At 33.8% G+C, this 15,460-nt stretch overlaps 1 protein-coding gene across 2 annotated transcripts in view; it reads right to left on the bottom strand.

The window, feature by feature from the left end:
* The window catches only part of LOC110030861 (probable chromatin-remodeling complex ATPase chain), a 23,074-nt gene extending 7,614 nt beyond the window's left edge, over positions 1–15,460 (bottom strand). For both annotated transcript variants that reach the window (XM_020733813.1, XM_020733812.1), the window contains exons 1-23: positions 15,138–15,460; positions 14,573–14,704; positions 14,378–14,484; positions 13,635–13,747; positions 7,683–7,780; positions 7,182–7,361; positions 6,828–7,049; positions 6,450–6,584; positions 6,072–6,354; positions 5,923–5,996; positions 5,451–5,671; positions 5,284–5,371; positions 5,104–5,197; positions 4,808–4,996; positions 4,707–4,738; positions 4,257–4,333; positions 4,025–4,114; positions 3,865–3,934; positions 3,210–3,264; positions 3,069–3,127; positions 2,830–2,995; positions 2,563–2,741; positions 2,261–2,476 (exon numbers count right to left, since the gene is read on the bottom strand). In XM_020733813.1, coding sequence (XP_020589472.1) covers positions 2,261–2,476; positions 2,563–2,741; positions 2,830–2,995; positions 3,069–3,127; positions 3,210–3,264; positions 3,865–3,934; positions 4,025–4,114; positions 4,257–4,333; positions 4,707–4,738; positions 4,808–4,996; positions 5,104–5,197; positions 5,284–5,371; positions 5,451–5,671; positions 5,923–5,996; positions 6,072–6,354; positions 6,450–6,584; positions 6,828–7,049; positions 7,182–7,361; positions 7,683–7,780; positions 13,635–13,747; positions 14,378–14,484; positions 14,573–14,704; positions 15,138–15,368 — 3,111 coding nt within the window. In that variant the 5' untranslated portion in view covers positions 15,369–15,460. The remainder of the gene's footprint in view (positions 1–2,260; positions 2,477–2,562; positions 2,742–2,829; positions 2,996–3,068; positions 3,128–3,209; positions 3,265–3,864; positions 3,935–4,024; positions 4,115–4,256; positions 4,334–4,706; positions 4,739–4,807; positions 4,997–5,103; positions 5,198–5,283; positions 5,372–5,450; positions 5,672–5,922; positions 5,997–6,071; positions 6,355–6,449; positions 6,585–6,827; positions 7,050–7,181; positions 7,362–7,682; positions 7,781–13,634; positions 13,748–14,377; positions 14,485–14,572; positions 14,705–15,137) is intronic.

The raw sequence follows: 15,460 nt of genomic DNA, 5'->3' as shown, positions 1-15,460 counted from the left end.
AGGACAGAGTGTAACGGTGGGGTGGATATGGTACATGATGATGTTTAGCTAAATGACAAATTTCACATTTAATAGTAAATGGATTTTTATCAATAAACATTAAAGAGTACAATTATTTTAAATAGTGAAATTAGAATAACTCAAGCGATAATGTAAAAGCATAATTGGACAAGCAGTATGTAGGGGAAAAAAATAACTATGGGATTGAGTGTCTGCATCATCAATGTCATTTCTTAGAATAAGTAAAGCCTGATTACCCGCTTAGCAGTTCCAGTCATCCCCCTGAACAACAATCCTAAAAGAAAAAAAAAATCAGGAGAAAAATGAACAACGCAATCATGCATATATATCAACTTGCTGACCGGTAAGATAATACACTTAAGCAAAGGTATGTGTAACACGGATCCCAGAGTTATTCCGACTATTAATAAACCCAACTCTTTACCGACAATAGAATTATAGGATTCGTCAACAATTTTAATTGTCTCACCCGAAGCACGGAGAATAAGTCGAGAAAAATTGAGAGCACTCGGGCATATGGTCTATGACACTCGAATCAATAATTCACGAACTATAAGAAACAAAACTAGTAATGTCATAAAAATATTAATTTGACAAACATGGGAGGTCGACGGGTCGAAGGAAAACTAACTAGATCCAAGCATCTTAATTAAGTGTTCCATCTGACTCTTGATGGAGTTTGGTGATTCGAGAATGGTCGGAATGGGGTCGACTGAACTGTTGTGGATTTTAAGGTCGTAGTGAGACTTTTAGCAGCATAAGATTAGGTTGAATATTTATTTGTCGGCTTCTCGTGAATCTTCCAGCACTTGTCACGGGTATGGTAGGGTTTGTGAAAAAAATCACATGTGAAGTGTGCGCTGGCGTGGCGGTGTAGAGCACTGTTGGAGCCCAAGATTGAAGACTCCACTGAATTAATGGAGTTGTCGAGAATGACAAGTTTCCAATTTCTTTATGGCGGACATTGGTGAATGCTACTCGATTTAAAGGAAGAGAATCACGAACAAGCGTACAACCACGGACTTTGTCGAGATCCTGTTCAGGCTCGCCAAAAACTGGAACATAATTCTTTTCAAGATTTTGAAAAGAAAAAAGATCTGTGGGAGAGTCCTACGTGTAGTCATAGTAGAGGTCACATTTCATCAATAAGACAATCAAGTTGTAGTAGTACAGTGTCACTGTCTTCGATCCCTATTTTGTCTCATGGATTTTACTAGAAACTTCACAAAGTTATCCAGAATTCCCTACGCCCCATTAGGTATCTCGAACGACAGTCCAGAGGGCATTGGCAGACGAATGAAACAGTTACGAAAGATCAATCGAGGTCTCCATGGAATTAATCAATCAATATATATCCATGTAGTTCTCCACTCCCATGCTCCAAACCAAAAATGACCCAACCTGAATCGGGTCAACGCGAACCCGAACCCAAACAGAAAAACATTCAGGTCAACCCTAACACAATTTTTTTTTTTCGAGTTCGAGATGTGTTGTCATGTCGGGTCAATTTTTGGCACCTAGAGATGTCAACTAGGGCCAGCAAGTTGGATACGAGTCCGATCAAAAAATGGGCCGACCCGAATTAGGTCAGCCCAAACTCAACCCGAATAATAAACTTGTCAAAAAACTCAACCCGAACCCGACCCAAAAAATATTCGGATCAACTATAACCTGAATTTTTTTTGGTAGAGCCCAAGCCGAGTTGGCGTGTCAGGTCAATTTTTGACACCCCTAAGATTTGTGGCTTTGATACCATGTAGGTTTTGGGAAGTGAGAAGGAAAATATTACTGCTATTGAAAGGGGTATATATACAGAGTACAATGATTCTAAAATAGGAAAAATACAATACCCAAATCTCTCAATAATAGATGGAAAGTCATAAATTAGGAAATACAACAAATAGGAAATAATCGGGAAGGAACAAAATAATTTCTAACATAACAATTTGAAGAACCATTTGAGGGACACCCCACGTAGTGGGATTAAGGCTTTGTTGTTGTTGTTGTTGTATAACAATTTGAAGAACCACATTAAATTATCCTTAAATAACGGTGAAAGTATGTAAGATTGCTCATATTGAATAAGTCTTGTAAAAACATGCAAAAGTGATGTGTGAACAATCATTGCAATTAGAAGCCTTCATCTCAATGCAAAGTCAGAGTCTAAGATTCAATATCTTGAAAAATTACACAGTAATAATGACAAGAATTGGAAAATTTGCAGGTTAAGAGAATAAACCTTGGCAAGCTTTTTATCTTTGCGAGCTTGCCTCTCCCTCTCATCAAATTCTTGATTTTCTTTCTCCACCAAACGAATTAAGGTATCACATCGCCTTGCAAGTTCTTGAGTTGTGCGGGACTTTACAAACCAATCAAATCGGAACAAGGGTGATGTGCGAAAAGCTGATTTCAAGTCATCCCAGTTTCCATAACCAAGTTTGTGCACCATGCATAACTGAAGCAAACAAATTAACATGTAATCCTTACTGTATGGAAATAAGAAAAGTGCAAGGATCTTGTGAATTGAGTATGTAACAGTACCATGAAACGATCACATTCTTCATTGTACAATTTTCCTTTGTTCTGTCCATATTGAATCTTTAGTTCCAACCATGGGTTCTTATAGCGGTCTAACTTCTTCCCAATCGCTCTCATTATTTCATCTTTCCGTGAAATTCTTGCTTCACCTCTTTCAATGTTCTTAATTATGCGGTCGTAATCTAAAAAATAAGTGAAGGAAACTTCTTAGTTGCCATTGAGTTTCAGTAAAACATAAGATGATGAAAAAAGTAGACTAGATAACTTTACCATTCAATTCCTTATATCTTTCCTTGAAAACCTTGGAATATCTTTCAACCTCGTCTTCCGTTTTACCCTCCATTTCCGATGCTATGCCTTTGATGTCATTACGACCATATTTTTCACATGCTCGAGTGAATGTGTTAAAATCTCTCCTTGTCCATGTTGAAAAACCCTTAAAACCACGGAAACATATTAGGCAAATGTTTGTAATAACTAGGTTTCAACTTTTGTTTGCCACTACTCACCTCCTCTAACAATAGCTCTTTCTCTTCCTGCTCCTCAACAGTTAATGGTTCACCAACATCTAAAATAAAGCAGAAAATTAAATAAAAAACCTACACATAATAGAGGAAAGGCATATACCACCAGGAAAAAAATTCCCATACCTTCCAGCTCATCACCATCAGCAATCAGGTCTTTTGACTGATTCTTTTGATGTGTCTGCCCATTGATTAAAACCAAAAAAAGAATCAAAATTGCAAAAGCAGTTAAAACATACTATGCATGCCATATTATACTGAAAGCAAAGGATTTTATTATCATGCTTGGACGTATGAGGTAATCGATAAATGGAACATGCTTTAGGAACCCCACATTTGCGGACATTTTACCTGTGGACTCATTTTAAATAAAAAAGTTCGAAAGAATAAATAAATTCTCTAAAGAACGTCAAAAAAAATTATGAACAGACCAACTTAATCTTTACATTTATACCACAGATGCCAAGAAAAGTAAAGGGGAGGGGGTTCAGAATGCATATATGGTAATCAGACACCTGCAAGAAACAAAAATGCAGAACTGGGAAAAAGCAAGGCCAGATCAAGAATTCACAGATTCCAGATAGTAAATAGATTATTGGGTCTGAAATATAGAATTTGAAGCTCATGGTGCAAAAAAATAGCTAACTTGAAATGCTTTCCGAATGTGCCCTTCAAATTAAATTCCAAAAGGTGTAATATTTGAAACAAATACCAATACATTCTATAAATTAATCAAATTAAATAGTTGCAGACAAACTGAAAACGCTGCACTTTTACTCACCATCAGGTACCGAACTTCCTTTTCATACAGCTCACTTAACCTCTGTGTATTGAAGAACTGAAAGTCATGCCTGAAAATCACACCAAAATAAAATTTATGAGTAAATATCCGTTGAGCATGCAGACAGATTAACAAATTATAAGCAAAGAAAGAAACTTACAACTGAGGCATGCGAGGAATTCGTGGTTCTCTAGGTTTTGTTGGACCTCCTTGTCGCATCGCTTGCTTGAAGTAGTCTGAATCCGAGTAACTAGACAAGACAGCAAAGAACATGGATAAATCACAAATTGATTTGATTCAGAATATGAAAGATAAAGAACATGACAGTTTTCCTGAGCCGAGTAGGAGAAACTCCTGAATATACATAAATCCAACAATGCATACAATCTTACTTGCGCTTGCGTTCCCTCTTAGGAGGTTCAATCCAGTTCTCAGCAGCCAGCTTTTTGAAGTCAATTTTGTTGTCCTCCTATACGGCACAAATCAAGGATGGTTAATTTGGAAGTAAAATAACCACAGAATAGATACGGCATCAGAAAGTTTCAAAGATAAAGAGATATATTTATCATTAAAAGGAAAGGGAATTACATACATACCGCCCAATTCCTATGTATTTGCATGTCTAACATCTAAACATTGCTTTTTACATTTATACCACTTAAATCTTTCATATCACATCAAAAACACAACTATTTTAATTTTAAAAAAGTGAAATACACATTTTCATGCACAGGAAAGTTAAATGCATGTAAGTATTAAAGTCTAGATGTTAGATACCTAAATACATAAGAAGTGAGTACAGTGTATGCAAATCTTCCTAAAAGAAAATATCATTACAGTACCTTCTCGTCATCAAAAACATACAGCTCAGCATCTGTAAAGTTGAAAAATGCGTCAGAAAGATATCTCAAAACCAGTGAAACTCAGCAGAGGCATTACATACTGTCATCCATTTTAAACTTGATTGCATCCTCAGTAAACTTTTTCATCTTCACATCAAGTTCAGCAGTTGCCTCCTCTCCTTTAGCTATAATCCGATCAATATCTTCGTCTGTTATCGTGCTGTCCTTGGAACTAAATACCATCTCAGCGCCAAACCGCACCATTTGGAGTAATTCATCTTTATTAACAGCTGCTTACAAAAAAGGCGAAAAGAAAATCACAAACCAAAGCATTCTAAGTGTTGAAAGGTGGAAAAATAGGAGAGGATTACAACATAATCAGCATATCAATACTTACCCTTCTGCTCTGCTAAACGGCCTTGTTGAATCACTAAAGCATCTAATGCGAGTTTCTTGTAAGCCCTCTCTATAACTTTTTCCTCAATAGTGTACTGCAGAATGCATGTGCTCAGTTTGATTACATCACTAAGACAATTTCCGTTAAATTAAACTAGCAAGAGATGGAGAAAGGCTAAACCTCGGTGCAGAAGCGAAACACTTGGACTTCTTTCAATTGGCCAATCCTATGGGCACGGTCTTGAGCTTGTAAATCAACTTGTGGGTTCCTATATAAGATAATGAGTAATTTAGCATAGGTATTGGGGTCAGAATAATATAGAAAAACAAAGGCTGCAAAAAACTTACCAATCGCTATCATAAAGGATGACAACATCTGCAGTAGCGAGGTTAATTCCGAGGCCACCAGCTCGTGTTGAAAGCAAGAAAACAAACTTCTCGCTTCCCGGACGATTGAATGCCTCAATTGAAACATCCCGTTCTTCACCACCAGTATTTCCATCAATCCGACAGTATTTATAACCACGAAAAATTAAGTAGTCCTCCAAGATATCTAGAAGTCTAGTCATCTGAATTTCAAACAAATGACATTAAAATTAGCATCTTGAAATAAGAAAATATCAAATCAAATGTGAAAAAATAATAAAATTAAAAAAGGATGACATAACGATTGAAGATACTAATAGGTAATATCAATCCCTTTCCCGTGAGCTGGTGAAATCATGCAAATAATTAAGCTTAACTAATAAGAAATTTAAAGGAGTCCATTAAAATTTCTGTCTATCAATCAGATAAATATTATATGATAGAGACTGTAAACCTGTGAAAATATTAGAACTCTAGAGTCCCGTTCCTTTAACTTGGGTAATAATTTGTCAAGGAGCACCATTTTTCCTGCATAAAAAATTCATGCTATCATGCATATAAAAAAGAACATATAGAAAATGAAGGAATGGAAATAAGTCCAACCTGCATTAGTAATAAGATGCTCTCCAGTTGTATAAGGAGGGCCAGGTTCTGCACCTTGGAATAGATATGGATGATTACAGCATTTACGTAGCTGCATGGCAATGTTTAAAAGACGTTTGCGCTCTCCACCGGCGTTAATAACCTCCAAATCTTTCTGAAGTAGAGCACGATAATATTGCTTCTGCATCTGGGACATCCCTACTTTTAGTATGGTTTCCTTCTTAGGTGGAAGACCTTTTTCCACATCAGACTTGAGCCTTCTAAGCAAGAACGGCCTCAAAACCTTCAAAATATTGACAAATTTAATTTCTAATCAATGGCAGGCATAGCAGACATAAATCGTGTAAGTTACAAAAAAACATGGTATCCATCTGTTACCTTATGAAGCTGTTGAACAACCTCTTGTTGATCATTTTCTCCGGATATTTGAAACCATTGATCAAAAGTTTCAGCGGAACTAAATATCTCAGGAAGTAGGAAGTTTAGAAGAGCCCAGAGTTCATGAAGATTGTTCTGGACAAGTCATGCATAGCAATGAGCTTTTCATGAGCTTCAAAATTTTAAGAAGAATCTAGAAGGTTACAATAATTATGAAATAGAGGAAAATGCATAAAATATGGGTGTGTTTATTAAAAAAAAGCCAGACTGTTAATTTTGGATGACCAATTCTACACTTTTTTTGGCCTATGGTGCATACATGAGAATGAGACTTTCAATAGCATGGCAATTTCCAGGAGAGATAAGAACAAAACTTACCTGGAGAGGAGTACCTGTAATGAGAAGCCTATAGTTTGTATTGTAGAGTCTCATTGTTTTAGAAAGAAGAGAATTTTCATTCTTTATACGATGGGCCTCATCAATGATAATGTAGCGCCAACTTAAACGTCTCAGAGCACCTTTTTCTTTGATGGCCATCTCAAAACTAGTAACACACACATCAAATTTTCCAGCCACTAATAGGTTCTCCCTTATGTGTGCCTATAGCATTGACAAGAAAAAATAATAGTAAACACAGCTTATCTTCAGTCTATAGAAAGCCTCCAAAGAAACCAAAAATAAATAAGGAATTGAAGAAAAAAAAATTTTGGAGAGAAACTTATGCAGTCTGACCCTTTCTTCAGGATTTCCAAGAAACTTTACAGCACGCAGAATAGGACAGAAGCGTCTGATCTCCCTCATCCAATTGCCAAGAGTAGATTTTGGGGCAACCACCATGTGAGGGCCTGTTATCCCTCTAAATTCATACAAATAACCCAACAGTGAAATGGTTTGTAGTGTTTTCCCAAGACCCTGGAAAGCCAGATAGGTTTAGAACAGTGAAGCATGAATAGAAGTGTACATCAGTTCTCAAAAGATAAACACTATCTAATACGAGTCTCAGGTCATCTGTGCAACATAAATTCACTCCCCAAATAAATTCATCTTAAAAAAAAGTCTCTCTTGATTATTTAGTTCAAAAATTATGTGAACATAAAAACCCAATCTTTGATTAGGCCACAAAAGTTATGGACCCCACAAGCAAGAAATCTCACAGTAAATGTGAATTTATTTGGGGATTGTAACATCACTGATATTGCAAATCTCTGAATTTGAGAATCTTGCTATGTTTACCATCTCATCAGCTAAGATTCCATTGATCCCATTTTCATATAATCTGATGAGCCAATTAAGTCCAGCGAGTTGATAGTCCCTCATCTTCCCTTGTATACCTGCAAAAGATCAATCTTATTTAAATTCGAAGGGGACATACTGAGAACTAAAATAACAGAATTACAAGCAGAAATTAGGATAAAAATGAAATATTATGCAGATCATTCCTAAGCTTTTAGCCTGCAAGCAAGATGCCATTTTTTAAACCTTTTTCTTTCAGCAGATAATTATTACATCTATCATCCTTGAAAAATTCTCAAACGACATTTACAGAAATTATATGATGAATCCAGTGCAATAAATTAAAGGGGCATTTACATACATACCACCCAATTCTTTTGCATTTACATATCTAACACCTAAACTTATCTAACACCTAAACTATCTAACACCTAAACTTTAGTTTTTTACATTTATACTACCCAAATCTTTCATATCACATTAAAAATACCACTATTTTAACTTTCAAAAGTGATATAAACGTTTTCATGCATAAGTAAGTTCGCATATATGCACAAATTGAAGTAGGTATTAGATATATAAATACATAGGAATTAAGTGGTATGTATGTAAATCTTCCTAAATCAAAATGTAGACCCGTGCAGAACTGAAATGCCCCCCAATGCAATAAACCGACTGAAATTTAAGAACCAAATCAGATCACCCTTCGTGTAGACCAAACCTCATGCGAACTAAGCAAGCAACCCACATCCGCTTTTACCTCTCCAGTTATAACACAAATCTCTCAACCTTCCCTCTGCTCTACAGCGCCTACTTCTTGGCTGCCTTTAGCTGCAATTTAAGATTGCATACAGCTAGAGTATCATAGTGGTTGACCCTTCCTCCACAGCAGCCAAAGGCAATTCCCTTGCCTCATTTGCTTTCCTTTGCAGCCACTATTTCCCCTATTTCTCATGCTTGAAATGGCAGCCTCCAAACTACTTTCATCACCTCCTTCGACTGACCAAGATGGTTCCCCCTATCGCAGCAGCAGTAACATTATTCCTCTCGCTCTCTCTCTTCCTTGAAAAAAGCCGTCAGTAAAAAACCCTCTCCTCCACACAAACAAGATGAACTTAATTTTCCCAAAAACTTGAAATAACATTTATTCAGGATTAGAGTGGGTTAGTTAGAACTATATTTTGGTATTAGCATCTTAAGCATTTACTTCTTGTAAGCTAAGATCGATAGAGGTTGTCTATTGAGATACTCTAATTTTATTGTAATTTAGATCATTTATATTAAATTAAATAGCCTTAATTTAAGCATTTAAAATTGAAATAGATTAGGTTGTATATTTGCATGTGTGAAAATCTCTAATATTATCTAAATATTAATTTAAGGCCTATACCCTATGAAGGACCTTCATGTTGAATTTGACCTGCATTATTGGCGGAACTTTGATAGATTCAAATTTTCATATTTATTGTCACAAGGTAACCATTACTTATTAATGGATAAAAATATCATTCTTTGTTAAGAGTGCATCCATATTATTTGAATTATGTTATTCGCTACTTTGTAGAAATGTCAACTTTGTTATTAATATATTGTACTCGTAATACACATTCTTGTAGATCCCATTTTTATGTTCATAATAAAAAAATAGAATAATGATAAGATTTGCTTTGTTTTATTGATGTAAAAATTCTTATATATTAAATGAAGTTTTGAAGTTAGCATACTAAGCCTTCATGCACGTCACTTTTGTTAATTTCAGTAGATTATATTCATACAAAAAACCATGTTTAGAATATCCACAACACTAATCATAGTATTTATAATCCATTGAAAATTTGCAAAATTGTATGATTGTATACAATAATATATAGGTTGGTAGAATCATATTGGATATTAACTGAACCGACAAACCCACAAAATAACGACTTTACAAAAAAATCATTTGAGTTTCCTGAGATTATCATTTAGCTTCCTAGTTTCAATATGTTTGACAAAATCAACTTTAAATATATATATATTGAACTACAATTCAGTAATAAAATAACTCTTAAGTCATATATTAGTGAGTCATGAGTAAATTGTATATGGTTGCATGGTGAGATGCAAAATTGATTGTTATTGATTTATATTCATTAAATAATTAATCATAGCTATCACCATATTAGACATCAATTCAAAACATATGATAATACATTTAAGTAAAATATAATCATGGAGATTTGGCAACAATTTAATGTCATTCATTATTTAATAGTATATATAATAAATCATCTTATTTTATTGTTCATAATACATGTCCAATACAATATCGTTTATATATGAATAGATAGCATTTATTTGTTGAGTTTAATTTATCAATAATATTGCTAAAAAAGCTTTCTCATGATAACTTCTAATTTTCTATCGATGTGCTTGATTAATCTCCACCATAGGAGCTAATTATTCAGTGTTAGGCTCATTTTGGATATTTTTAATTTATATATTAATTATTGTATTTCTTAGGGAGATTTATATATTAAGTTGCGAAGTTGTTTTCTTATATTTTATTTTCATTGGATGCCCCATTTCCTTGTTGAACATTTGTTGTGTTTTAGTACTTAAAATAAAATTTTATTTTCATTGCTTGCTCTTATTATTTATATTATTTATATATGAATTTTTTTCATTTTTTTCATTTTTTGAGTAACAAAAATGCTTATGTACTTTCACCAAGTCTCGTATTGCCATGGTGTGTTGTCTTTTAGGCTCAAGTTATGACATGAACTCCCTACATCACGTGATTGCACCAAGCTATGTCACCTCAATTTGTGATCTTTGCACAAAATTGGCTCTCCCTTTATTGTCGTAGTTTTGCTCTCTTAAGGATATTGACAAAACTAGGGCATTGCACTCACACTCACCTCCCGTTCCTCCCTTAAGCTGCCAACCTTCCTCGTGCAACTCTTCCTTGTATCAAGAACTTTATTAGCCACAAACCTCCATCTCCATCAAAATTATAAGGAAAATGCCAACTCCTCTCCCTTTAAGTTTTCTTTCAATGTCACTACAATCAATTTTGCCTCTTCCTGCTTGCAAAAATTAATTTGTGTTCTTTTTTTTTCGATCATTTATTTTATAAGCCTTTGTTCCATTCTCATCTTGATAAAGGCAGCTCAAATCCCGTTTTATCATAAATTTAAGCTTTGATTTAGTTGAATTTTAAATAAATTAAATCAAAATATTCTAGTTTTTTATGACTAACAATTAATCCAAGTTGATTGATGAGTTACCTCAATTGTTTAAGTTATATCTATTATTAATAGTTAATTTAAATGCCAACATTTGCAAACTCATAATTTATTGAAATGTTATATTGTTTAAAGCTTTTGAGTTAATGCTCCTCAAATATTAATTATTTTTTATCATGGAGTGTGATTTCAGAGTTGTGACCCGAGGTAAGTTACCATCAATTAATATAGAAAGAACACACCCTCCTTTTATTCAAGTTGTTATCTCTATTACTTATAACATGTTTCATAAATATTTTGAAGTTGTCAGCTATGCTTTAGCATTCAGTTATTATTGCACATGTTTAGTAGATCCTTTTTAATGTTATTAATGAATTACCATATATGTAAATAGATTTATCTTAACTGTTATATAAATTGCTAAATATTCAAATGAATTATATGATAGCAATATTCATTTTCATACGCAGTGCTTAGTTCAATACAATAACTCTAATCTATGCAAATCACACTTTATTATGATGCTAGCAAAGGTTATATTGATTATAAATTACTAACTAGAGACTTATAATATAAATAAATTGTACGTGTATATTTGCAAGGGATATACAAGTCAATAAACCCTTTTAGATATTAGCTAACAGGTTTGGTGTGTCCATAGAGTGATATTCTTCAGAGAATTAATGGATTTTCATGGTTTGGTACATACATTCCCAATTCAAGGTGACTAATTCATGCTTTTACTCTCATAACAATATTTTTATGCATAAATGTGCAGCAATAAGCGCCATCCTACCCATGCATTTACTCCAAGCCTTCACAATCATGGAGAACATACTTATAGAATAATTTATCTATCTCTGTGAAAGTAAAGATGACTTTATTTTGAGCTAAACATCAAAGAGAGCTATAAAATAGAACTAAAAAATGAAGGCAAAAATATCCCTCTCACACTAATGCCAAAACATGCCAGGCCAACTCACTTTAGCTTTCAATTCTGCATAATTGCAAAATACAAAGATCATATTATCTTCCAAAAATCAACAAGCCTGTTTAAAAACTTGAATTGACATTTCTAAACACTTACAATAGACTATAATCACATTGTCAAGCATTCATATTTAGTTGTTATGGGATAACCTTCAATCTCAAAAATGTTTAACAGCAACCAATCTTTATATTAAAAAAATGAAAAATTTACATACATGGCACACAATCCTATGTATGTACATATCTAAAACTTAAAAGATCGATATTTACATTTATAACACTTTGGTAGCATGAGCCTATGCATGATAAGCGTATTTCACAATTTAAAAAAAAAATTGTGATGTTTTTTATTCAATATTAAAGAGTTAAGTGTTATCCAAACAAATATGAAAAATTAGATAATAGATATGTAACGTAAAAATTGTGCAGTATGTATCTAAATGCGATAATTCATGATTATTAGGCAACTATAATGGGATTGACCCTCAGTAATGGCTTAAAAAACACAATTTAAAGTATTTGAATCTTTTTTGTTCTTTAACGAGCACAATTAATATGTCATTACATATCTAACAACAAAATTTGCGTACATATCAGGCTTATAATAGACTATGATCCTGCTGTCAAGCATTCATATTTTGTTGTTATGGGATAATCCTAAATACATTTACATACATACCACGCAATTCTTATGTAGTTACATATCTAACAACAAAATTTTCATACATACCACACTTACAATAAATTGTGATCGTGTTGTCAATCATTCATATTTTGTTGTTATGGGATTGCCCCTAATCATGAAAATGTTTAACAGTAACCAACCTTTCTGTTAAAAAGGGTTACATTCATAGCAAACATTTCCTATGTATTTACATATCTAACACTTAAATTTTGATATTCACATTTAAAACACATTCATAGCTAATTTCACTTTTAATAAATTAAAAAATAGTGATCTTTTTTATGTAATATTAAAGATCTGCGTATTATGCATATGAATATGAAATTTTAGGTGTTAGATATGTAACTACATAAGAACTCTAGAACCTTTTTTTTTTACTAAACAAAGTGACACTGAATGGTATAATTTCCAATGGGTTTGACATTCATATTAACATTTAATATGAATCTAACCAACATTTTTATCTGATAGAACTTAATGGAATTCAGTATTCACCTATCTATGCCAGCTTTAGTTGCTTTGATTACAAATAATTTAAAACACATAAACAAAGAAGAAAATATCACGTGGATGCTTAGCAATTGTTCTGTTGAAATGTTTGAAAAGAATCGGTAAGTTAAATTTCATAAGCTAGTTCAGGTCAAGGATAGACTTAATTCGGGAATAACAACATAAAAGTTTGTGCACATGAGAGCCTAAGTTTATTTTAAAAGGAAAAGAAATAAAATTTTTCTCATAATTAAAGAAAAAAAGAGGTTTTCATGCTATGGATAAAATATTAGCTGGAAATGCAAGTATGATGGTTGTGATACCAAACAGGTCCCTTCAGCACCACGAAAATCATCTAAAAGGATATCTATTGGCATCTAGAACTAGACTAGAGTATATATAAAAGAATATCTACTGGTATTTAGAACTTCGGTCGAGTAGATCTAAGAGAAAATTTATTGGTAAATAGAAATCAAAAGTTCTCCATTATGTCATAAATACAAAAAAAAAAGTATCGGCATGACATTGATAAAATATTAGCTTAAGTAGTAAGGCAATTACATGATGGTTGTGATACCAAGCGGGTCCCTCCAGCACCACCAAAGCTATTTTCTTCCTCCTTAAGGTACTCTTCATCTTCTTCCTCCTCGGTGAGCTTGGAAGCATGACGACCTCTACAAATTTGTTGTTGTACGATTAATGCATAGAAAATGGTTGAGTTGCATTCAACAATTAAAAATCAACTTCATGCAAAATAAATAGTTTCCTTCAAATATAGGAAGATTACTGATTGTACGCAAATTAACAAGTTTCAATTAACCTAAAAAGTAATGCACAAAACGTGCTGATGCTCGCATTTTAACGGGCAAAGGCCTCAAAATCATATTTTCAACATCAAAACTTGTGTTAAATGTATTATAAAATACATAAAGAAAATCAAAAGAACATAGCTAGTAAGAGATACAGCAATAATTCACGGGTATCAAATATCATGAAATTTGAAAGTAAATGAAGCCATGTTTAAAAATATTAAGTAGTCAAATAGAACTACAAAAATAACTTCGTTTATTACACTGTTTCAAATCTTTTTAGATAACGCCTCTGGCAGAAAAAAAAAATTCAGTTTCAAAAGTAAAAATAAAAATAAAGATCAATAATTCATATAGTGAACTCCAATTAATGATGATAATGATGAGGTTCATTGTGAATATTTGAAAGCGAGAGTAAAAGAATCTGACAGATTGATCGATTCTGTAATTTTCTGACAAATATAATAAAATTAGACCAGCAAAATAAAATATTACCTTCCTCTAGGCTTCTTATCCGATACAGATTGAGAACCCTTTGCAAAATGTGCAAATATCTCAGTCTGTTGAAGTAAATACTTCAGTCGGCCCTTCCCCTTGTTATTCTAACAATGCAAATCAGTAATCAGCAACAGCTATTACATGTTAGAATTAAGATGGAGGGATTTCAATTAAATTATGACATTCACAGACCATGTCAGCATCAATGGCAGCATTCTGGGCATCTAATAACTCTTGAATCTTTTGCTTCTTCGTTCTTTGCATCTCTCTCAGCCTAGCTTTTTCACGCTTCCCAATTTCAACCTTCTCAGATGCTTCGTCAGTCTGAAAAAACACACAATGAAGATATTTTCAGAGCATAAACTCGGACAAAAATAACCTCGCATACAAAGCACGAAACTCATTCAACCCATGCTTGCCCATAGTCTTAATCTTGTAAGCTCCAGTGCAAGCAATGACAATGATCAACGAGACCATCGCTAGAACAACCAGAAAATGTGACCGCTAAAAACAGTTGAAAAAACCAGGCAAAATAGAAATTAAAAAAAAATAGATAACATCAAAATAACCTAATTAAAAAGCATAAAAAACAACCAAGAATCAGTCCTTCAAAATTTACTTCCTGTTAAAAACATGTAAACATCGAAAAGCAAAGCTTGAAAACCATACATTAAAAAAAGAATATTAAAACAAAAAAAAAAAAAAGCAAATCGAAAGAAGCAAAGATTATTTCAATGGCCCAATCCCATCTCACAACCTCCTCATCCTCCTCGTCTTCCGTCTTCAAGTCCCCCAAGGCACGATCGTCTTCAGTTGATTGCGAGTCCTCGCCCACGATCCCCGCCCCCGCGACGGCCTCGAGCTCCTCCTGGTCCTCCATGTCCGCAGAGATCTGGTTCTGTTGCTCCTCATCTTCCTCCGAGGTGGAGATCGATCCACTCGACGGTGTCTCCGCCGTCAGATCCTCCAGATCAGAATGCTTCGCCATGGAGAATTCGAGGGTTTCCGCGAGACGAAAGAGCGAGAGAGGATTCCAAATCACTCAATTTTACATCAGCGCGTGGGTTTCGCTCGTGTGGG

The sequence above is a fragment of the Phalaenopsis equestris genome, unplaced genomic scaffold, assembly GCF_001263595.1.
Source record: "Phalaenopsis equestris unplaced genomic scaffold, ASM126359v1 Scaffold000761, whole genome shotgun sequence".
In the NCBI taxonomy this organism is placed as follows: Eukaryota; Viridiplantae; Streptophyta; class Magnoliopsida; order Asparagales; family Orchidaceae; genus Phalaenopsis; species Phalaenopsis equestris.
This window is presented reverse-complemented; position numbering and strand designations above follow the sequence as displayed.